We start from the raw sequence: 25,120 nt of genomic DNA on the forward strand, positions 1-25,120 counted from the left end.
CGTTGTGTAGACCGACACGCAAAATTAGCTGATACAGGAGGTGGAACCCATTAACAGCCTTTCTGTATATATGTCTATGGAAAGCTCTATGACCCTCACAAATTGTCGTTGCGAAATCGAATTCGTTCAGTTCGTTCCATGAGGGTTTGTACACACAGAAATAAATCGCTGTCTAGTACACTAAATAACGCTGTACTGCAATTTTTTGCACACATACAAGTTAAATACCCCCTTTGGGTAGGAGCGTATGGTGTTTAAAATCCGTTATCCTGGTTGATATAGAAATCAATATTAAGTAACATGTACCTGCGTGAGGCTGTTGTACTAAATTGGGTTTATGTATTTGTAAATTTGACTCTGAAAAAGTCAGTGCCTCACCAGCCACGAACCTCACCGCACGTCACTGGTGGAATCACACAATCCAAGACACAAACAGACGTTCCGCTCCGGAAAGGACATTTTAAGGAGAATATACTGGCTGTAGCATTGTTGTCCAAGAAGCCAGTATTTTAGTTTAGCAGTTTCCTTAATCTTTGATGACCTATCATGTTCATTTCATGATTTAGTACAGGGAATTTATGACATACTGGTCAGGTTGGAGTTCTCCTTTAACTTAGTGAAAATGTTTAGTTTGTATAGGCAAATTATTGTGTTTTAATAGGAACTAGCATATGGTTTGAAGTTGCTGGGTGAAACAGTTATCCATCTGTTTTGATTCGGTTAACCCAGCATTGGGTTGGTACAATAGTTACCCAGTGTTTGGGTTAAAAATACCCCCATTTTTTTTCCAGAATTTATATAAACACCATAGAACCAATGGCTTCCCGCCAAGACTTGACTATGATAGGGTGACTAGACGTCCCCGGTTTCCGTTTACAAACATAATAATATTACACTGTTTTGGAGGTGTTTACGTGTCTGAAAATGTCCACAGATTTTGTCTCAGAAATATGGTCACCTTATAGATAGACAATGATATAAAAACAACATAAAAAAAAAAAAGAATATAAATTTGACAAAGATTCGATTCACCAGCTGTTGCCACCCGATTCCATAAGCTCAGTGAAATAACCCCGTTCAATGAAACGGTTTTTGGCCTGACCGTCAACACTATGCAGAGGCACAGCTCTGGGCCTATGCATCCAAACTCTAAAGATGGAGGGGATATGATGTACAAACACAGAAAGAAAATCTCAATCATGAGGCAACCAATTAAACTCGCAGGAAAACATTTCTAGAATGCTATACACATTCTGTCGACACACAAATCAATGGCACGAGAAGCTTTTTTGGCGGCACATCTCAAAGCTAAGCAAATTGGAGCATTACTCTGGTCTAGAACAGCTGACTATTTTTCCTCAGTAACGTTAGCTCAGGTTGAGGTTAAGGCATTGGACAGGAAACTTAATCGTAGACAAAATAGCTAGTTAATTGCTTTTTAAAACTTTAGCACAGGAAAACAGCCGTAACCTATACATTTGCAAGTTTTGTAGAGGTAAGGGAATAACCATCACAGCTTTTATTCATTAGCTAGTCCATACATATTAATCTCAGTCCTGTTGTCAATCTAATTGTCTTTATACAACGTTAGCGAACATTAGAATAGGGGGAAGTTAATTTACCAGTTAAGATAATTTGGCTTAGAAAATAATTACTTAATATAACGTTACCGACTTAATACAATTTTCAGAGCAGCATGTTATGATAGAACTGAGCTGAGCAGCAAACGGTCAAATTTAGCCAGCTAGTTAGCTGGTCATCATGTGTTAGCTCGTCAAATAACGTTAGCTAGATAACACTAATATGGCTTGGCAGGAGCCAGAGCTAGTTAACTAGCAACACATCAGAAATTACTACGAATGTATCGTTAAGAAGTGTTAAGAACATTACTTTTTAAAATACCACCAAACTGAAGTACATTAGTGTTTCTAATATACTTTTGTATGTGCTTAATTTACACAGCTCAGGACAATTACCTGGAAATGTTGTCTGTGACTGGGGAACACGTTGCAAATAGACGATGCCAACGCAAATCCAGAAAGCAACAACCTTACTCAAGGACAATAATTACCAGGAGTCAATGTAGCGCTTCTCAGGGCTTCTTTGAAAGACTTCCTTCAGAAGTATTTGATTTGATTTTGGACCACCTGACTGGTGAGCACAGATGGTCTTGGCTTGATGTCAAAACAAATAGAATTATAACATTAGGCTACAAGATATTAATGTATGGGTTATCAAAATCAATCTGGCATTATCCTCTGGGGGTAAAAGGGCACAGCAGGACCTTGGTTTGCAGAACATAGACCCTAACATATCTTACTTTGTCAGTAAAGTGACTTTTAGAAAGTTTCCCCCAGAACCTATGTATATCATAATACTTTTTATGTCCTCTTTTTTTAAGTGATTGATATTAGTGTATTGAGTATGATATCAAAGGCCATCAGCAACTATATTGTGAGGTATGTGTCCACATTGTCCTGGAAGAACAAAATGGTTTTGTGGAAGTTTCACCATTACAGCTCACCAAAAGAGGAGCTCTCTGCCTGCAGTCATTACAGATCTCTTGGTAAATTATGCTTTTTTTCTGTGCTAAAATGTACCTTTAATGTGAAGTTTTTATGAACCAGAAGACACAGCAAGTAGTTTACCAGTGTCCATGTGTTTTGATATGAGATCAATTCACATTTCTTAGTAACTAACCTAGAAGTACGCAGTCAATTGAATGTTAACGCAGCTTTACATGACGAAAGTGGAAAATTAACTCATGTTTTCCCCTATTTTAAAGGTTTGCTCTTCAAGAGGTGTACCCTTTTATTACCCACGAAAGACAGATTGAAGTTTATGAGTCGCAGGTTATCACAGGTAATACTGACACAAGATAAAGGTTTAGCCAGAACATTGCTGAACATCTTTAACATTTATATGATTTTAGCAGTTAAATTAGACATTTGCTCTATATCTAAGAAACTACGAGTAAACAAGTATCTTACAATTATGTGTTGGATGACTGGTGCTCTCAATTATGAAATTAGCAAAAAGTATGTTAGACCTATACTCGATGTACTGTATGTATACAAATAAATACAGTAGTATACATGTAGCTGATGTAAACTGTTTTATTTTCAAAAAATCCTACCAGTACAGATTCTGAGGGCATTTAATTTGAACCTTTTCTAAAAAATGATCTTGAAATGTATCATTTAGCTCTTTTTGCTTCTTTTTTACTCAAATCTGTCCAGAAGAAGTTTGAACAAAGGATATAACCCCATCGCTCATGGTGTTGAGCAGGATTCACTGGATTACTTCTCATTTCAGGTTCCTTGTTTTACCCTGGATCAGTGTACATCAACATCTGGGTGCCTGGGCTTTGCGTGTTACGGAATGTTCCTACAGGTAATTAAGTATATTAGTGACCGGTAGTTGAAATCGCAAGACCACAATTCCCCCAACCTTAATACTACTATAGTATGGAACTCATGGAACTCTAGCTCTGCTCTTGACAAAGACCATGAAACACATGAATCTGAGTGACTGGATACAATTTTACTTGCAGCAGTGTTCAATATGTATATCTATTAATCAGTTGAATAGTTTTTTATTTACAATATGAACACATATTACATTTGATACATTTTTGAACTCATCAGCTGCACCAGAAACTGGCCAAAGCACAGTCACTAAACCCAGCTATAGAATATTAATACTTTAACAAAAATGAAGTTGTGTTAGCATCATCCATTGCAGCTTTAGATGTTGTACTCTCCTATTGATGAATTTAACAGACCTTAATAGCTGGATGGGATGAACTGGAGTGCCACCGTGTGTTCAACTTCTTGTGTGAAATAACCAACTTAACTCGAAAGATTGAGACAGTTGTCACAAGCAAGCCAGGTAGGCTTTCTTTACTTTTGAACAATATAATGTTTTGACATATTAACCATTAAATTTGTTAGTCATGACTACATCTTGTTTCTTGTGATTACCTATTTATAACTGTTACATTTCTGTTGTATTAGTATTCATACAAAGAAGCATTCTGGACACTGTAGAGAATATTTAACCCTGGACATTAAACCTGTGGTCTGATTGAGACTTAACAAGTGGTATTTCGGAAGAAAAAAATCTGCACAGACCATCTCAGTAATAACATTAGGCTGTTTGCAATCTAGTTGCAAATGAATTCCCTGGGGGCAGCGAAACTCTGCGAAAATGGCCTTTTTCACCTGGGGGGGTTGGCCTTAATTCCACTGAGGTATAGAGGCGCGTAGCACCATGTTCTTTTCTGACAGGAAACATTTGCACGCACCTATCACAAACAATCAATGCCCTATTCTGATTTATCAGTCAGGCAAATAAATATCACATTCCCTTTAATTCCAGAGTTGTGATATAGTAGTAGTAAACTAAATAAAATACACCAGTAGCCTTGCTTAACGCAAATTAATACATTTATTAATTAACTGATGACCCAGTGCTCAAGTAAACAGGCTTTCACTCAACTGTTTGGTTCTGCTGGGGTTCTAGATGCAGCGACAGCATCAAATAGTTTACAGTTTAGAAGTAAGAAAGCCATTTACGGCCATGTCAAATTTCAATATAATTAACGTTCAATACCATAGTTACCTGAAATAAGCCTAATATGCTGTTGCAGTAATCTTTAACCATTCTTTGTGAGCAAAAGTATGACTTTTATTTTCATGACATTTTTTTCTACAGGCTCAAATTCACATACCCTGATACCCAAACAATGTAATAGTCTGTTTGAAGAGATGTGACTTTGGCATTCTAAATCACGTGTTTTGAACAACAGTTTATTCCTTGGAAAAGTACTCCTGGCAAACACTGTCAAAACCTGTGGAGATATTGCGGAGACATCTTCTTACATCGTTATCTCGTGTGATGCATTCAGTTTAAAGGGCCTGCTTGGAAATACTATTGGTTGGCTTTAACCAAACAATTCACTCAATAACTTTGGCCTGGCTCTGCTCACTTAGTCCCTTCGACCTTTACCTCTTTATCTGAAGCGTCTGTTTTTGTAGTGCATGTGTCTTTAGTTTCCTCCTGGCGACTATTTGAGTTTAGGATAGCTGTTTGAAGATGTTGTCAGCTCCACATGCCACCTGCTGACGTCCAGGTGCTTTGTCATGTCATTGGTGGACAGGATCCTCTCCCCACCTGGAGCAGCAGATCCGCTGCTTCTGCCGAAATGTGCTGCTGGACCCACGGCAGACCCGCCAGGACACGCTCTTCTGGCTGACCTGCATCCTTAAGCCCTGGCCCATGGTGAGCCAGGCCCGCCTGCTCTTCATCCTCTACGGGCCTCTCCAGTCCAACGGTACCAGGCCCTCTTACTCTTCAATCAGATTCAGATGACGTAACGCATTGCTTGGGAACTTACTGTATGTAACCCTGAACGCAGTTAACACTGCTATTTTGTTATATTGTCAGGAATGCTCTCCTGTCAAATGACTCATTGTTTTAACTTGTACCTTACCTTTACTGTACCTGCAATGCATGTGAAGAAAGCTGATTGCAGTGCTTTTAACAGGAAAACTTGGGTGGCAAGATGTGTGTGTGGGACTTGTGGCCCAGTGCAGCTTGTGGGACCTGGCCAAAACGATCATCTTACTGTACAGCGATGCAGACACCAAGGACTGGACAGCAGACACTGTACTTGGCATTGTAGATGAGATGGCGGGTGAGCTGTGGGGGAAAGAAAGGCGTTACATATGTGTTGCACATATTTCCAGGGAGTGACGCATTCAAATATTGTCTTTGTAAGTGTTAAATATGAAGTGTACATTTACTGGATTTTTGTCTGTGTTGTTTTTCAATTTTTCCCTGTCAGTCTTACCGCAGCCCTGGTACCTGGAGAACATGGCACGACTACTCATCCTGTGTGGAAACAACATCTGCTACAGCGTACTAGCCAGCAAAGCCATCAATGGAAGACTCTTTGACATTTCTCAACTTCTTGTTTTTATTATCCTGGTGAGTCTGGGTTTTGGAAGTCAACAACCCAGTCAGTACAAGCTTGAGAACAGAAATACAGAGGAAAATCTCACAAATGCACACACCCAGTTTTGTCATGATAAAAAGGACCGCCATTCTTGTTCATCTGTTCCAGGTTTTATCCTGGGTCTGCCTATTCATAACGGTGTAGACCTGCTCTTCAGGGCTGTCAAATCCTTTTAGATCAGTAGGCATTTGTATGTTAAAACGTTTAAAAGTAGCAACTTAACAGTAATGCATGTATTGGTCGCCAGCATGTATCATAAGGCATTGGACAGTGGGTTCTGCTTTCTGCACAGCTCTGCAACTGCTGACCACTGTTAGAAACCTCTGATGGCTTGTGCCTTCATAAGAGCATGGCCAGTTGTGAAGATATGATAAACAGCAGCACACACATTTAGTTGAAAAGGTTTTTGACATACACCTCTCCCATGTGTAGGATTGATCAATTCAGGCTACATTTGAAATTAAACTACAATTGGGAATCAGTACTGGATGAGAAAGACAGACCTTAAGGTCACCATGAACTCACACACGTTATAATCTTATGTATTCAATCTTTGTGTTGTCTGTTCAGTGGTGTTTTCACAGAGCTTTCTCCTTTATGAAAGTTTCCAAAACCCAAAGCCAGTTTTTTTTTAACATTTAATTATTTTCAAATAGCAAACTTAGAGCCCTATACATTTACAATCACACATTTAAACTGCACTTGAATTGACCACATGTTCAAACTGGGTTCCTCAGGTGTCTGAGAAGGATGGCTACTGTATGAGCTGGGCAGTCAAGATGATGCAACAGCTCTGCAATGTGTTCCCCGGGGCCCCAGAGAAGTGGTCCTTCCTTCAGAGTATGGAGAACATGCTGTCCGAAGTCTCCATGGAGATGTATGAGCTCATTGTGTCAGGTCAGTGTTAGGCTGATGAGTTCATCTTTTTTTGTCTATCCGTATGCCCATTCCTGCATGATTAGGTTTCTCTCCAGTAAACGGCAGGGCCTAGATTATTTGCACAGTCTAGAGAGAGGAGTGCTAGGAGGTTACCAATGCTAGGGGCCAGGTGAGAATGCTTTTAATAATGGCAAAGGATGAGTTTTGAGTGCGTGTCTCTGTTGTGTGCAGGCAATCGCAATGAGAACCAAGACACCTTTCAGAACCTGTGCAGCCTCCTGAACGCCTGTGCCCACTTCCACACTGAGATCATTTACATGTTCATGAAGCAGGGCTGAGGTTCATGGCACATTTCTCTTCGGGATGCAATGAATCACTCGGACTCCTTGCTACATGCCTCCAGACAAAGTAGGGTCATAACAATGGCTCTTTGGGCTGTAGCTCTGAGCTTACATAAAAATGAAAGCAAATTGTTTTAATACATAGTGTAACCATCAAGACTTATATATGCTGTGTTTGGAACATTTGTAATGAAATATTTGGAACATATTTAAATGTGTTCTTTGTTATATAGTATGTATATTTATTGAAATAAATGATGTAGGTGTACATATATGTTAAATATTTATATATATATTCCATTTATTTGTTAAAATGTTTCTTTGCATTATGTTCATATTTGTCACCATTTATCATTTTTTGCTTCAGCTGCTTGTTTTTCTTTAGTTAGCTGTATGTCTGACTCATGTTGTTTGGAACTGTATTTCTTGACTTTGTGAAGTCATGTTTAAGACAAATATTAAAACTTTGTATGTTGAGACAGATAAAGTTTTGAAGTTTATAACATGTTACAGCATTTTTGGACAGACAGCATTGTTCTCTGAGAGGAATGTTTGCATAGTGTCCTTTGATAGTTTTGTGTCAAAGCAGGGAGAGAAGCAAAAAGAACCCCAAACAAAAAACAGCATATAAACAATGTTTAACAACATTGGCAGACCTTCATGTCCAGCCTATTAGCCACTAATATATGATTAAATGTATGGTGTCTCATGTGGCCTTGGATCTTCAAATTTGATTTCAAATTTGTGTATAAATAAAACAAAACTTCCAGAACTAAACAAACCAACAAATGAATGAATAAATGAACGAATGAGTCAACAGGACCCTGCATGTAAAGGTCTGCGCAGTGCTGCTCCCGCAAGATCCTGTCCCGCTTCCGCAGAACTATGTACTAGATGGTCCTTGTCCCACCCGCATCTTTCACGTTTTGTCCCGCTGCCGTCGGCATGGACGTTTTACACCGGATGGATTCTTCATGCTCGCTTGTGCCCGGTCCCATAAAAATGTGCCATACGTAAAAACCACCAACATCTTGCGCCTGTTTATATAAAGCATGAATTATTTCGTGTTGCTGTTCGGCAAACACCAATACCGGTATGTAGTTGTATGTAGTTTAAGAACAAAAACATCAACTTTTATCTCATTTTATACATATATTTATATTAGCGGGAGTCACGTTCGCACCCACACTCCGCAATCCAAAATAGTCCCACGCTGCACTCTTTTGGGCTAGGACCCGCGGGCCAGTTCAGAAAGAACTTTTTGCCATTTCTCTCCACCAGAGGGAGGTATCAGACCTAAGGTTAACATTCTGTTGACATTACATGGACATCTATATAAATGTACTTTACAGCAAATATTTCGCATGGGAATTTAGTGTTACTCGTCTGTTTGAAGGGTTATACCTTCATTTTTATTATGTTACTGTGACAAACTGATGTAAATGATGCATTTAGATGGTAGTCATGTCACCACCAGAAATGTTCACCTTTATTTGCAAATAAATATTCTCATAATCCAGCACTTACAGTGTGTAAGATCTACAATGTCTCTTTGGAAATCATAGAAAAATAAAATGCAAGACTTAGTAATTACTTGTACTTTGTACAAAACAACTAGCAGTCTCCTTTTGCTCAGCAGTGACATGCCAAACAATGTCCTCACCCTGCAGGGTCAGCTACCACAGTTCAGAGACCTTGAACTTCTCCCGCAGTGAGTGAGCTCCTGCTGTTGAGGAGCAGAGGTATGTAGGTGTTCTTGTTGTCCATGAAATGTGGTGGTCATCTCTGGGCACGTGTGGGGCTATGGCGCACCTCCTCTTCCGTTGGGGAGGTGGGTGGTGGAGGATGGGGCACAATCTCAGTTTTGGATGGACATCTTGCTGCCTGGCTTCTATTATTTTGTCTCCGACGCGGTTGTTTTCTGTGATGGGGAGGACCGCATAGGGTGCCCAGCGGAAGTGGTGTTGTATGGATGACTAAACATAACTCCCACTTTGAATCTTGTATGCTGACATTCTTTTCAATTCTAATTTCCAGATTATGTATACATGACCTTCTATATATGGACATTTAGATCTCATTACTGCACATTACATATCCACAAGGGTAGAGCTCCATGACTACAGCAAACACTGTATGTTGCCTTGACTACTACACTCTGCACAGCTGCTGCCTGAGGCCACTGTTCTACTCTCAACGTCCATAGCTAAATAAGAAAGTGTACAGCACTCAGTTTTCTCTCCCATATTTGTCACTGAAACTGCATATATTGCTGATTTAAATAAGAAAATAAAAATAACAATTACTAGGGCTCTCACATACAGGACTGCACATATATAAATATATTTAGATTATAATTGATAAAAGGACTATACACTTCAAAGTCATTAACATTCTTCAACATCATCTCTCCTTACTTTTCAAGTATAAGCAAACCAGAACGTCTGGGGTCAAATAAATCAGCGAGATGCCGCATGATGTTTCCTTATTGAACCTTAAAATAATGGATAATAACGGACAATCCCTCCGATTGCACATCAGTTAGCAGCTACGCGGTCACAAAACATGGAGAATAATTGTAGATTACGTTCTCAAATCTACAGTTCTAAATACTGATACTGTTGCTTGGTATAGACATACTTTTACTGCAAACAAGGCTTACATTTTTCCTTTTGACATGCCAGTCTGCCATAGTTCACAGGCTCTATTGTCTGTCAGAAGCTGCTGGATGTAAACAAGCAGTCTTGGTAATTGGGTGTGCACACTTGAAGTAAGCAAGCCAGTCCACTGTGTGCAGGAAAAGTGCCGCCTTGCACCTGCTAGGAACGTAAGTCTGCTTGTGAGGAAGATGGCTGAGGCACAGGCTTGTATTGTTTTTTTTTTTTTACAATCTCATACATGGAATCCCTTCTCTTGAACTTGAAGCAACTGCAGTCTCAGTGTCTGTATACTGCTGACTATTCGTCTCTGGTGCCCAATCAACGTAACTCCAATTTGCCTGACATCTCTAGGAGAGAGCAGACAGGGAAAAACATTAGTCTGTGTTCAGAGCACACTGAGCAGAGATCAGTTTGTTAGATTATGAAGAGTAATGTAAAGGACTGTGTACAGAGCACACTGAGCATAGATCAGTTTGTTAGATTACACAGAGTATTGTAAATGACTGTGTTCAGCGCACACTGAGCATAGATCAGTTTGTTAGATTATGAAGAGTAATGTAAATGACTGTGTTCAGCGCACACTGAGCATAGATCAGTTTGTTAGATAATGAAGAGTAATGTAAATGATTGTGTTCAGAGCACACTGAGCATAGATCAGTTTGTTAGATTACACAGAGTAATGTAAATGACTGTTCAGCGCACACTGAGCATAGATCAGTTTGTTAGATTACACAGAGTAATGTAAATGACTGTCTTCAGCGCACACTGAGCCTAGATCAGTTTGTTAGATTATGAAGAGTAATGTAAATTAGCACTGAGCATAGATCAGTTTGTTAGATAATGAAGAGTATTGTAAATGACTGTGTTCAGCGCACACTGAGCCTAGATCAGTTTGTTAGATTATGAAGAGTAATGTAAATTAGCACTGAGCATAGATCAGTTTGTTAGATTACACAGAGTAATGTAAATGATTGTGTTCAGCGCACACTGAGCATAGATCAGTTTGTTAGATTATGAAGAGTAATGTAAATGACTGTGTACACAGAACACTGAGCATAGATCAGTTTGTTAGATTATGAAGAGTAATGTAAATGATTGTGTTCAGCGCACACTGAGCATAGATCAGTTTGTTAGATTATGAAGAGTAATGTAAATGATTGTGTTCAGCGCACACTGAGCATAGATCAGTTTGTTAGATAATGAAGAGTAATGTAAATGATTGTGTTCAGAGCACACTGAGCATAGATCAGTTTGTTAGATAATGAAGAGTAATGTGAATTAGCACTGAGCATAGATCAGTTTGTTAGATAATGAAGAGTAATGTAAATGATTGTGTGGTACTCACTCAATGCTCATAGTGGTGACAGAGTCCAGTGTGGTGAAGCCGGCAGCCAGAAAGTTGTTTTTGTATTGGCCCATTTTGATGGAGTCCAGCCAATCACTGATGGAAATGAACATTGGGTAATCAGGAACGTCTCCTGGTGACTCTGGTAAGCTACAAAGACAAGGGAAAGTAAAAGTGTTTTTTTTTTTTTTCAAAAACTGTACATCATTTTTACTTTTCTATAAATTCCCGATACAGTTGTATAACCAGAGGTTCAATGAACACATACATCTCTACTGTAAAAAGAGGCACTGGGAGAGAGAAAGACAGAGAAAACACCATAAAGAACCCTGTCAGCAAAGTGATTAGAAAGACAGAGAGCATGGGAGAGTGGAGCGTGGAGCGTGGGAGTGGGAGGTTGTAGGTACGTACCCCTGGATGTCCTCCACTAATGTGAGCAGGCTGCTGGGGTTGCGGATGAGCTTGTCGAGGAAGCTGACGATGTCTGTGAACTTGGGCCGGTGGCTCCTCTCCTTCTGCCAGCAGTGTAACATGAGCTGGTGCAGGGCCACAGGGCAGCCCATGGGCGCGGGCAGCCGATAGCCCTCTTCTATGGACAGGATCACCTGTGGGCACATGCCAAAACACACTCACGTCAAAGTGCTGTAGTGATACCCGTGCAGTTATCTGGGCATTTTGGGGCAATTACTCTGGGCAGTAATCCAATTTGTAATACTACGGTTTGTGGTAATGACACCACTGTCCTGACAGTTCTGTCTCAATTATAAAAAGCCTTCAGGCATTTTCAGCAGCAGTACTTGTTTTTATGCAGTTTTCTTCCCTCCAGTGTAAAACAGCCTGGTTGGCATGGTCTCACAGCGATTACCTCCAGCCTCCTGTCAGGAGCTGGCCTCACCACCCAGCCTATCAGCTGGACCCAGATGACTCTGCTGCTGTCTGTGTCAGGAGGAAGTGGCAGAGATCTGCTGGCCTGAGTGGCCTCTGTTCCCCTGCCACTGCTGCCAGCAGCAGAAGGATTGGGGGGTGAAGGAGGGCTTTGTCTGGGAAAGCACCTCCAAGCAATTCCTCAGCATGTTCAAATCCTCTTGAAACTGCAGCCCCCTGAGTAAAACTCTGGGGGGATCAAGGACAGGCTTTCCCTGCTGGCTAAGAGGCAGACAGAGCTCTGCACCTTCAGCTAAGGACACTAGGGCCATGTAGGCCAGGTCCCATCAATATACCTTTAAAGGTGCAGTATGTATAGTATAGTATAGTATAGTATGTATAGTATAGTATGGTATAGTATGGTATAGTATAGTATGGTATAGTATAGTATGGTATGGTATAGTATAGTATGGTATGGTATAGTATAGTATAGTATGGTATAGTATAGTATGGTATGGTATAGACAGTGTTGCCTTTGCATGTTATCAGTGCTGTAGATTAGATGAATATACTGTAATATCATTGAGTTGACCTGTCATGTTGACATGTCACTCAAACTGGATTGAAACATCTCCACTCTACCTGTCCTACATGAAATGAATTGTATTACACAGGATTTTCAGCTGCAGCAAAATGAACCCGCTTGAACTCACATCCTGGTTGGACATCTCCCAGTAAGGCCGTTCTCCATATGACATCACTTCCCACATGACAATGCCGTAGCTCCAGGCGTCACTGGCTGATGAGAACTTCCTGTAGGCGATGGCTTCTGGGGCGGTCCACCTTATGGGGATCTTGCCTCCCTGCAAATGCACACAATGAGTATAATAATTATGCATCTAGATCTGTGGAATGATGTAAACTCTAAGTAGCCTAGTCTGGTTTCGTTTGCCTACACCTGACACTTTGACAAGATATGCTGACTGATTTCTGACCCTACAACTTTAATTCATTCATTTTTTGATCATCTTTCATATCAAAGGCTTTAGAGAGTATAAAGCAAACATTAACTGTTCTGTTCACTTTCTTGGACATATTTTATGGTTATATATTAGTACACACTGCTTGGTATGTACACATGAGAAAAAAAACAACAGCTGTAACCACGGCCTCTTCTTATTTGAGATTATCCTGGTGGTATGTAAGAAGATTGCCTTTGCTGTTCAAGCCCCTGAAAGGTTTACCAGGAGCTGGAATTGGTGTGTCCTATCCCCTCCATTTTCTTCCACATGAGGGCAAAGTCAAATCACAAGTCTTAAATCCTTCACGGCTATCTTCCAGTCTGACCAAGACAGCCAGCTCTGTCTGCAAACTGAGATTTCTGTCATGCAGAAAATGGCTTATGGACCCCGAATGCAATATATCCCACACCAGTGACCGAAAGAATAGAGGTCACACAAGTGTCAGCTGGAGTGAAAAAGCTGAATCCAACTTTCCACAGTGGACTGGGAGACAGCTGCCAGGGAGAGAAGTGCCTCGGGTGCAATACATTTCACAGACAAGTCAAATAGAGCCGTTAGTCACACAGCACAACAGCTGACATGACTCTGGGCTGGGAATTACAGATGCCTTTTATACGATGTGTTGTAAATAATAAAAAAAGCAAGGCTCAACCGTACGAGGATGCCACCCATACATTTAAAAATCCTTACGGTTACATTTGTGGATATGCTGCCAGTGTGACCCGTGGTGATAATGAGGCCGAGCGTCTCCCGGATGGACGTGATACTTACAGTGGTGGTGTAGGCAGCGTCAGGGTCGTCCTCCAGCACCCTGGACAGGCCGAAGTCAGACACTTTACACACCAGGTTGCTGTTGACCAAGATGTTCCGGGCCGCCAGATCTCTGTGGACGTAGCCCATGTCGGAGAGGTATTTCATGCCAGAGGCGATGCCACGCAGAATACCCACCAGCTGGATGACGGTGAAGTGCCCATCATGCTTCTAAGGGGCAAACAAAAAGATGAGGTGACACTCACATCCCTGACAAGTGGGACTAGTACACACAACACATAATACTACTGAAAGGCACAGCAAATGTTACAGGACATAACACCCCATTATAAACATCATGGCGATGCAATCAACAGTAATATAGAGTGGAAGACATTTAGGAACAATGATGTCCTTTTCACTTCATGGTTTTTCAAGATGCTGAAAAGGATTTGTTTTTGTTGAAAGAATCAAAGCATCTTTTTTCCCCTGTTTAATGTGGACGGCTTTGGCACCCTGCTGTTTTAATCAAAGCTCGAAGAAAACATGTGAGATTCCTGTCTTCATGTTGCGCTTGGCGTCTCCTCGAGCCATCTGCATATGACAAAGCTGTGATTGGGATGGTTGCAGGGGCAGACAATCACGTGGCAGAGCGGTGCTATCTCGTGTGAAAATGGCCTATTTATATCTCTGGTGCACAGATTCACAGACAGGAGGTTCAAAGGAATGTCTTGAAATCTTCACACATTATGAAATCAGGTGACTATGAGGCTCATCACAAGCACAAGACAGAAAGACATTTCATCCATGAGCAGAAATACTGCAGGTCTCAAAGACAGCTTTATTTTGTGGAATGAACCCTTCAATGGAGGATCCATCTCTTGTTGCACACTAAAGTACTGCTTCTAAAAACAAAACTATTCTTTAAACAAATGAATGGGTTTGGATATTTCAGACAAATACTCACTCTCAGGAAGGAGTCCAATGAGCCGTTCTCCATGTACTCTACCACGATCATGACCGGCCGGCCTGCAGAGAGGGAGCACACAGAGCGGATGACTTGCATCTATCATCTATCCAGTGTTTTCAGCGCAGACACATTCACTGCTTTGGCTGCGCAGCATGACGCACAAGACATAAAGTTCTGACAAATTAATTCGCTCAAATTCCAAATGTCCAGGGGCTCTTCATTTTTTTTTTTTCTTCCTAAAAAGTTCATACAGTATTCTTCCATTCCCTGAGTCCCTTTTTAATCCTTGTTCAGCAGCCAAGGTTGAAAACGGGTTCAATCTCCCTCGCATAAAAGTTAATAGGCGATTAGCATGTCATCTCCTTGGCAGCCATGTGCTTGATGAGAGTGTAATCCAGTGCTGGATTAAAACACTTTTTTTAATTAGTGTGCACTTCTATCCCCACCCTGGGCAGGCCCGCGGAGGTAGGCAGGGTAGAGGGAGGACCTGCCGTCCATCTCCCGGGGTCATGTCACAGGCTAATCCCTCCAACAGTCTCCCTGGATGGCGGCTCTCATTACTGGATTACATGCATTCCAATGCAGGGATGTATGGACTGCGCCAGGGGGAGATAAGACACTGGGGGGAAGGAGAGAGGAGGGAGCTGGCCGTGTGCCCTGATGAGCATCAGCTCCTTTTCCAAAACGGAGCTGCGCTTTGAAATTAGAAAAATATATTCCTTGTATCTCCAGACCATTACATTTGTGGATATGGTCTCTGGCTGGGAAATTGGAAATATTTTTTTGTAGGGTCCTACTTTGCATATTAGTATGGAATGACGAGTTGGATAAAAATGATAATTTGTCATAACTTTGATACGGGAAAAAAAGTCTTATCTATCACATCATGGTGTACAGTATTCCAGTTAATGCCTTGCTTTGAAAGAAAAAGGCCTTGCAAATCATGCCTTTCCTTAGCCTGGTCATGGGATGCTTCTTGTCTGACATCATTTCATGTGAATTAATGAGATTACACATGATCAGAGGCCCCACTGTTCAGACTGAAAATGCATTTCACACCACAGTCTCAGAATAAAATAGAGCTGATTGATTCTGGCTTTGCTATGTTCAACGCTGTTTAATGCGACATTCTGTTTACACTTCAAAATACCCAGCTAATTTAGATAATTGGCAAAACAGACTGGCAATAATCAAACCCCTGCTGGGCCTTTAAACTCATGAATAACAAATCACTGACAAGAGAGGGACAGAGACAAAGGAAGAAAAAAAAGAGCCTATCCTCTACTCTTTCACTAGGCTTGCCTAAATCATGTGCATTAAGCACTGACATTGTGTGTGTATGTAGCACAGTGGTGCCGGCTGACAGGGGGGTAGCGTTAACGTTAGCGTTAGCTGGAGAGCTGCAGCTGGGCGCTGGATGGCAGACAAGTGAAACTGCTATTATTCCTTCAGTCAGCCGGAGCAGGTGAAGCTGAGTGGGCCCGGCTCCTGATTGGATTTCCTCTATCAGCTTCTTGGCAGAACATCTCCCTGGGCTTGGGAATGAATCCCAACACCTCTATAGCATCCTGGCCCCAGTGCTCTCGCCACACACACACACACACACACACACACACACACACACACACACACACACACACACACACACACACACACAGACACAGACACACACACACACACAGTGAGGATATATGCTCAAACACATTTGCATCCTTCAACCTATGTCAAGCGTTTTTTACATTGGCAACAGTGTGTGGCTAAAAGGCACAAACTATTCTGCATTCCACCTCCACTCTTAGGTCCCTGGGGCTGACTGACAATAACAGAGGTCCACAGGGTCCACAGAGTCACATTTAGGATGTTCAGACATCAACATGTTGGATTCAAGTCTGAACAAGTTGAGAGTTTTAACGTCCGCTCAGATGATTTGGAAGCAGTGGAGACGGCTCCGCCCAATATTCTGTTACTACTGTGCAGAGCAAACTACCGTGTCTTTAGTCAGGCAGCATATCAATGACAACTTGTTTTTACTGAGGATTTTTGAAAGTATGTATGTTCACACAAACAGGTGCAAATCTAAAAGCATTGCGCTTTCTTGCTGCACAGGTGAAACAGAGTTGCACTTCAGTACCTGCATTTCTTAATTGGTCTCTGAAGAGGTTGAAAGGTACTGGTATGTGAAGGGAACAGATGGCTTTATCTCAGAAGGTTGAAGGGAAAGGGGTTGCAGAAGGATGCCAAAGCAAGTTTTTCTTTTCTCAGAAAAGAAAAAAAAAACACAGAAGTGGTGTAAAAAAAGTGCCAGTGTATAGCTGTTAAAAGAGAGAAGAAACTTACAAGTTACTCACAACAGGGTACGTGATTGAGAGAAAGAAAGAGAGTGGGAGAGAAAAAGGGAAAGATATAAAGACAGGCCTGAAGGAAGAAGGGAAAGAGAAACACACAGGGAGAATAGGGGGAGGTGGGCTGAGCAGTACCCAGCAGATTGGCGACTGCACGCTACAGTGGCCGTGCGTGTGAGGGCTGCTGTGCACTGTGCCGTGAAAGGCCGCGCGCCGCCGCGCTGCCAGCGGATGGCATATGGAGGGATGTGACAGACGCCACTGATGACTCACTCGCTGTGTCACATGCAGCTGTCCCCTGATAAGCACACTTCCTCGTGTCAAAACCAAAAGGTGCCTTGTATTTGCTGAGCAGTCCTTCAGGATGGATGGGAAAGGGTATGCACACACAAATAGATCTGGAACGTAATCTCAAGTCTCACGCGCGCTATGCTGAGTGTTTTTCTAATGGAAAAAAGGGGAGAAAACCATGCCAAAGCTTTCAGACTTAAACTCGTTCTGAAGCTCAGGCACTGACCCGCCTTCCCCTCCCTGGCCCTGAACATTGGCAGCGTCTCTAACGCGAGTCTCAGCTGTGCACAGGGAACCTTAGATGCCCCTTCTGGCTTCCTCCCTCCTCCTCCTCCTGCTGTTTAGATCTCATTTTTCTGAACTTGGAGTGACGTGGGAAAGTGTCTCAAACGCAAACAAAGCGATTACTGCCTCTTGGTAATGACTGCAGTCACTGCTGCTCTTGCCAACGGGTGCACTGGAGTGCTAATGGATTGAAAAGACCAATATTATTTGTCACCCGGAGGGGGAGAGATCAATTATTGTCCCTGTGCCATCAAAAGCAAGATATATTACCTTCTGGCAAAACAATCAGTCCATTTATCTCATGAAAGGGCTTGGTGCACTTCTGATTTTGCAGTGTTAAGAGGTGTCTCCTCTAATGAAAAAAAAAGAACAGTCCTCTGCAATCTGAGTGGTTCCTGCTTGACTAAGCACTTATTTATCATCCCAGTAATCCCTCACCCTTGTTCCATCGTTCTGTGATTATCTGGACCTGCACTCCGCTCCCGTCCCTGCTCAGGTGACTGGCGCTCTCTCAGCTTGATTGATAACACAAACACGGTCATAATTGAAACAGATGGCTTCGTCAGAGAGCCAGTGCTTATTTTACAAGAAGGGGAGGACCTGATGGGAATTTTAAAGGATTCTGATGATCCCAACCAATTCCCATCCAAATCACATTGCAGCACAGGTTCACACTTGAGGGCACCCACTATGATTAGGGGGAGCAGTCATTATCCTGTGGCCCATGCTGTACAGTACACCACTGCTTGGTTGCCAATAACCCCATTGCCACAACAACTGATATACAGGAAAGGACCTAAAGAGGGCTTTTGTTTCCGAGTGTAAAGCGGCTCTTCAACGGTGCAAAGTCTTCATCAGCAGAGCTCTGCAGCCTCTCCATGCATCAGTAATGCTCCTTTGTTGCTCTAAACGGGAGCGATTTATTTATTTATTAATTCCCTCCGACACCCCAACAGACATGTGACAGCTCTTCTTCCCCAGCTTTCACATCTAGAGGCACCTCTGGGACTCCATCCCCCCTTCTCTCTCTCTCTCTCTCTCTCTCTTTCTCTTTCTCCCTCCCCATCTCTCTGTCCCTCCCTCCGCTCACAGCAGGTGTGAGTTGAGGCTGAAATAGCAGCCGGCTGGTTTGGACGGATCTAGAGACAGGGCTGTTCTGATCACTCAGCTCAGCGCCTTTGTTGGCTGGAAGCTGTTTAAATGTGGCTGCAAAGCAGGGAGGGGATGGCTAATATTGTAAGATGGACCTCATCTGCAATGATAAGGAGAAGGATACAAGAAGAATCCTTCCAGAGCTGCACTGGGGAACCGGCCGCACCTCCGTAGAATGCTAATGTGGATCTGCACTGAGACACTGCTGGCTTCACACAGGCTCCCTCGCCCACCTCACAGGGGGGGGGGGTGCTGTGTGTTAGAAAGGTGGTTCTAGCAACAGCCCTTACTTTTGGTCACCACACCCTCCAGCCTGATGATGTTGGGGTGGTCGAACTGTCCCATGATGCTCGCCTCCTTGAGGAAGTCCTTTCGCTGTCGCTCCACGTAGCCCCCCTTCAGGGTCTTGATGGCCACGGGGATCTCCTTCTTCCCGGGGGTCCGCAGGCGCCCGCTGCACACCTCCCCGAATTCACCTGTCACACACGTCACCATCTTTCAGTCACAGCCTCCTCCAGACGGCTGTCAAAAGCCCACTCCACTCGCACTGTAATGGTACCAGACTGTTCTGGGTCATTCATGACTAGAAAAGAGTAAACTGCCATAGCACACACAATCCACTAGATGGCAATCATGGAACTTGATGCAGTACACGAGGTTTACAGTGTTTGATGGCTTTGATGGTTGAAATGTAATCGAAGTGCAATATTTGTCGTAGGATGTCTCAAAGTCTACTCAGTTATTTTGAGAAAAAAGTCAAGTTAATTTAGATTTGGAAGATATGTGTTAAACAAGCAGCAGAAAAAATACAACAGCTTTCTAACTGTCTTTGTCTCTAAATTGAAATCAGGATGTAATCTTTTTCAGACTACGCCGCAGGATTGAAAGCCTCACATCATCAGAGAGGTATGAACACATTCATCTGGGAGTCGTGGCCCAGGGGCCCAGGGGCCCACAAACCCACCTGCTCCAATCACTCGCTCAATGCGGATGCGTGAAGTGTCGATCTCTTTGGCAAATTCATGCACAGCCTGGGTGGGATCCTCATAGGTGTCGGGATCAATGTATGTCTTGATGCCGGGGAACGGCCCTGCAGAGGAGGCACAGGAAATGTACACGCGTTAGAGAGGAAATACTGATGCCTGTGCTGTTACTGAAGGCATTCTCTACAGTACAAGAATGAATATACAATGACTGAATATTATCAATTAAAAAATAGAATAAAAACAAACTAAACCTTTTAAATATAACATTATACAATATAGGAAAACAGTTGCTAAAAACTAAATAAAAACATGTTGTTTATTGTGTATTGTTAGGCCTCCATTGGAATCTAAAACTGAAGCAATTCACTTTTGCAGCTCGCACTTCTGCGATTCCAATGACTTCTTGGTGACTGAAGGGGCATTTCTCCTTTCTGTTCAGATAAGACTCTTTCTGTTCAGTCTCTTGCTATGTAATAATATAACACAGAGCTGGTTAGGACTCTTTCTGTTCAGTCTCTTGCTATGTAATAACACAGAGCTGGTTAGGACTCTTTCTGTTCAGTCTCTTGCTATGTAATAACACAGAGCTGGTTAGGACTCTTTCTGTTCAGTCTCTTGCTATGTAATAATATAACACAGAGCTGGATAGGGCTCTGAGGTGCAGGTCCAGTCAATGGCCTGGAAACAAGGAGCTTGGAAGCCAACAAAAGGCCCTAACTTGACCCCAAGTGGACTGAAAGCTGCCTACTGCCCACTAGTTTGTAATTGCTTCATATCTGGGTGAAGGGCAACACGGCTCAAACGAGTGATTAGTTCCTCTGTTTGTAAATATGCCTTTAAGATTTCTCTGCTCTATTTAGGGGGAAGTAATATGGCTGTTGGCGTCCCTATGGAATACTGATATGACTCAGAGCTGCTCCTTTGACTTTGGCTGTGTATTCCTGATGTGGGGATGTCAGCTGTTTTCTGCCAAGTCTGAATAAAACTAATTGCAATGCATTAGCGCCCCTAGCAGCCATGCCAAATCAGGCCATGAATAATACATAATAACACACATGATGGCCATCTTTCTCCAAGACTGGACAGCCACACGTGCACAAAACACCACATTAGTCAAATACAATGCTATAAACATTTTCAATAAATATCATCATGATGGGTTATCATCACTGTAACAATAAAGTAAGTAATACAATCTGTTTAGCATCAAAGATTTTTTTTTTTAAATTGTCCAACTAAACAGCATCCCACTTTGAAATACAGGAAACCGATTTCAGCATTAGCAAGCCATTCCAAAGGCAAGCCGTTAACAATGTCTGCACTCAGTGTGTTCAAGACAGACAAAGACACAAATACAGAGAGTGCACAGCACCCAGTTACAGCCTGCCTGTTACACAGTATTCTGATCAAGTCAACACAATACAGGATCATTGGTTTGATTCCCAAGGAGCTTACCTACAAAAAAAAAAAATTAAGTCATTTTGGATCAGAGTGCCTGCTAAATAACTGTGTGTAAATGTACATAATATGAATATCAAATGCGTTCAGATGGAATATAGTAATCGAGCCTGACACCACAACCAGAGCTTTTGTGCAGTCCAGTATCTAAAGTGCAGCCCTTGCCCAATTCTGATGTGGTGTGTGTCAAATTTGCAAATATGCTGATGGTGCTTGCCATTGCCTCTTGTCATAGCCACTCTCAAAAGATGGCCCCTTGTGTCTGTCAAAGTGTGCTGGCATTTATTCATCTCTAGCCTAGTCACCCCAGTCTCATTAAGTACCCCAGGTCCCATCTGATCAACCCACGTGGCTGTTCAAACACATTTAAAAACAACACTCTGTGTAGCCACTGTCTGCAGCTCATTAAGGACATACAGTACGTGGGATGGTTGGGAATGCCTCAAGTAACGACAGCTTTGTCTCTCAAGAGATCAGTCACTTTTTCAAAATACAAAACACTGTTAGGTATCATTATATCTATATACCTTTGACGTTGTTTTAAAGAGTATACATATTTATAAAAGTATTAAATGGGTAATATGAAAATGTATCAATACCCCAAAACATCCCCTGCATCCCACACACAGAATATAGAAAGCTAATTCTGACGGTGAGTGGAAATCATATTGCTGCCACTGGGACCTGTTGCGACTAGTCAAATGGCGTTCGAAACACAGACCTGGGACCTGTTGTGACTAACCAAACGGCGTTCGAAACACAAGTTGGGGAGGAGATGTAATGAATTTGCTCTGTCCCTCTCATATCAATCACCTTAATTCACACTTCATTCAGACTCAGTTCTGCTCATCGTCTGCAGCACTTGCTTTGGCGCGTGCTCTTCTGCATGATAAAATCACTGGCAGAGGGGGTCAAGACCAAATAGTGCTAGTGAGAATAAGGAAGGGGCTGAGAGAAATTTCACTTGAAATGTGGCTCTTTGCAGCTGAACGGTAAGGAAAGACTTGAGGTGAATGCCTGTGGGAGGGGACTGCGTGGCCCAGGTGGAGTGGAGGACGGGAGGTGACGGCTCCACACTCGGGCTGATTTGTTTACTGCCTTTAGTGTAGCGCATGATTTCAAGACTGCTTTAGAATTCAGACATGGAAGGCACCAATGAAGAAAAAAACAAACAAAACAACAAATGGAACTCCTTTAAACTTTTAACTTTGTACTACTTTGAGTTTTAGATTGGAATGAATGGCATGCAAATCCCAGATGCCCCAGCGGAATGGCTGTCATTCACTGAGAGGCTGTCGTCCTGACAACCAGTGTTTGAGGGGAGCGGGGGATTGGAATTGCTGTTTTGCCTTTTTTTTCCAGGAAGTATTTTTTTTTGTTATTCATCAGTGAGCATAACTCTAAAGACCCACAGTAAACAGTTCTATTTGAATGTGTATTTGAGTTATAAAGAGGTGTTAAGCGATGTAGAATATCAGTATATACTGATCTTTGAGATTCAGAGTGAGTTGTGTCTGTTGGAAATAATGGCTGCCAGATGAGTCATGTTCTAATATAAGCTCAGTAGGGGCTGTGTGAGTGAAGAGGCTTTTTGGGCAGAGAAACACTCACCGTGGCCATTCTGATACTGTGCCCTCCGCTTGTCATCCGACTTCATCTTGGCTTTTATGTACCACTGACACCTGCCAGAGAAACAGACACCAGGAAAAGATCAGCCATGACACGCCATCAAAACACACATGGACACTACACTGCCACTGATAATCATCCGGAATCTGGAAACAAATCCTGGTTCCTTTCAGATGACAGACATGTCACTGCTCTTCCCCATAATCTTTGGCTACAGATTTAATCAGTGGGTGGAGGGAGAGACTGAGGAAATAGGAAGAATACAGGACCTGTAGCAACGCATTCAAAAACAAACTTCTGTGAATGTGGTGTTGTTTGCACTGTGGGCTAAATCTATAACAGAACTGCAGGGACACACTGATGGGAAAAGGCTTTCAGACTAGAGCACCATTTCCATGTCCTTGGTAGTGCTCTGGTCTGGGCAGCCTCTCAGAGCAGACCCCAGAGCTCTCCAGGAGAGATTAACATATGTGGACATTTGCCCTCTGCAAACCTTGTCAGCAAACATATTACTTACCTTATTGCCATGAAGGTATTAGTCAAACCAGCCGTGACAAAAAATGGATACAAAAAAAGATGGGAATTCAGTCAAGAGAATGTAGGAAAAAAATAAATAAAAATAAATATGGAAATGTCTGAAAGATTGTGTGACTAGTGTGCTGATTGACTACTTTCTGAACACCCAACTGAGGCACTGGCATGCACACACACTGGCACACACACACACACGTAGAGGACTGAGCTCTTCCAACACTTCTCTTGATTTTTTTTTCAACTTCCGCGTACAAGCACTTGGAGGAAGAACAAGATTAGCGCTGCGTCGTGCTCTCTGCATTTCATCGAGCCTCATTCCCCTCATTACAGCACCTCACACATTTACATCTCAGCAGATGAGGCCCGCGCTATTCATAGCACTCTTCACACACTTTAAAAAAGGTTTGCTCCCCATGAAATATCATCATATTTCTGAGTGTATCTCTCCCAGCCCTCTGGTATATACACTCAAGCTAGAACCCACTTTAATTAATTTTATCACATGCTTCTGGATGCAATTAAGATTTTCCTCCGTGATCCATTCCAGGACGGGTAACGGGCCTTGCTAGGAGACCCTTAGGAAAGAAGAAGCTTCCTTTGGAGACACCTCACCGTGTACCCATCTCCCAGATAAAGCAATTAGGAAGCCCATTAGTGCTTGCATGCGTGGAGGAGGCCGGCGTCCCAGCCATCCCTGCGCTGCGCTGGGCTGAGAGAGAGAGAGGTGCGTGCTGCTCGCTGGAGAAGCAGGGGAAGCTCCAGGGAAGACTTTACAGCTAATGGCACGCAGCTGAGTGGAGACAGCACAGAGGGCTGGGTGGTAGGACAGCTAAAAGTTTGTGTTGTCAGTGAGTGTGTGTGTCAGTGAGTGTGTGTGTCAGTGAGTGTTTCTGTTCTTATATAAGCAGTGACCGAGTTACAGTGTCTGTGTGTGTGTCTGTCTGTATGAACGCAACACAAAACAAACAACTTGAGTGTGTCTCTATCTGTGTGTGTGTGTGTGTGTGTGTGTGTGTGTGTGTGTGTGTGTGTGTGTAGAAAGTGCAAAGTGTAGAGGAAGTCTGTTTATCCCAATTCTGTGGAAAGACATCTTAACTTTGGGAACATAACAAACACAGGTGGTTTTAAGGATAGAGAAAGTCCTTGAGGAGATGCCACAAACGCAGAGAGAAGGAACTAGACCCGTCCCAGTCTTATTCTTAGTTTGATGATTATTGTAACTGTCACGGGACTGTATGTTTGTCTGTGTGTGTGTGTGTGTGTCTCTGTGTATGTGTATGTGTGTGTATGTTTGTCTGTGTGTGTGTGTGTGTGTGTGTGTGTGTGTGTGTGTGTGTATGTGTGTATGTGTGTGTGTGTGTGTGTGTGTGTGTGTGTGTGTGTGTGTGTGTGTGTGTGTGTGTGTGTGTGTGTGTATTTGTGAGTGTGTGTGTGTGTATGTGTGTGTGTGTGTGTGTGTGTGTGTGTGTCTGTGTGTGTGTGTGTGTGTGTGTGTGTGCGTGTGTGCGTGTGTGTCTGTGAGTCTGTGCACTCTGTATCTCTGCTGTCTTTGACTGACAGCATGTCCTCCACTGCTGCCATGGTAGCAGACAG

General features: G+C 42.6%; 2 protein-coding genes across 3 annotated transcripts in view; one reads left to right on the forward strand and one right to left on the reverse strand.

The window, feature by feature from the left end:
- Positions 1-603: 603 nt before the first annotated feature.
- On the forward strand, positions 604-7,866 carry LOC105893380 (F-box only protein 47). The gene is made up of 11 exons (XM_031579447.2): positions 604-1,495; positions 1,963-2,154; positions 2,402-2,566; positions 2,786-2,862; positions 3,316-3,393; positions 3,783-3,891; positions 5,162-5,335; positions 5,549-5,698; positions 5,849-5,991; positions 6,757-6,916; positions 7,130-7,866. The coding sequence occupies exons 2-11, from the start codon at positions 1,983-1,985 to the stop codon at positions 7,234-7,236; spliced, it is 1,335 nt and encodes a 444-aa protein (XP_031435307.1). The 5' UTR covers positions 604-1,495; positions 1,963-1,982; the 3' UTR covers positions 7,237-7,866.
- Positions 7,867-8,689: 823 nt separating this feature from the next.
- Positions 8,690-25,120, reverse strand: part of LOC105893398 (ephrin type-A receptor 6) — a 124,434-nt gene continuing 108,003 nt past the window's right edge. For both annotated transcript variants that reach the window (XM_031560967.2, XM_031560988.2), the window contains 9 exons: positions 22,976-23,046; positions 19,885-20,010; positions 19,211-19,396; positions 14,848-14,909; positions 13,902-14,111; positions 12,822-12,971; positions 11,656-11,849; positions 11,245-11,394; positions 8,690-10,246 (listed from right to left, as the gene is read on the reverse strand). In XM_031560967.2, the coding sequence (XP_031416827.1) occupies positions 10,132-10,246; positions 11,245-11,394; positions 11,656-11,849; positions 12,822-12,971; positions 13,902-14,111; positions 14,848-14,909; positions 19,211-19,396; positions 19,885-20,010; positions 22,976-23,046 (1,264 nt within the window). In that variant the 3' untranslated portion in view covers positions 8,690-10,131. The remainder of the gene's footprint in view (positions 10,247-11,244; positions 11,395-11,655; positions 11,850-12,821; positions 12,972-13,901; positions 14,112-14,847; positions 14,910-19,210; positions 19,397-19,884; positions 20,011-22,975; positions 23,047-25,120) is intronic.

This window comes from Clupea harengus, chromosome 2, assembly GCF_900700415.2.
Source record: "Clupea harengus chromosome 2, Ch_v2.0.2, whole genome shotgun sequence".
NCBI lineage: Eukaryota > Metazoa > Chordata > Actinopteri > Clupeiformes > Clupeidae > Clupea > Clupea harengus.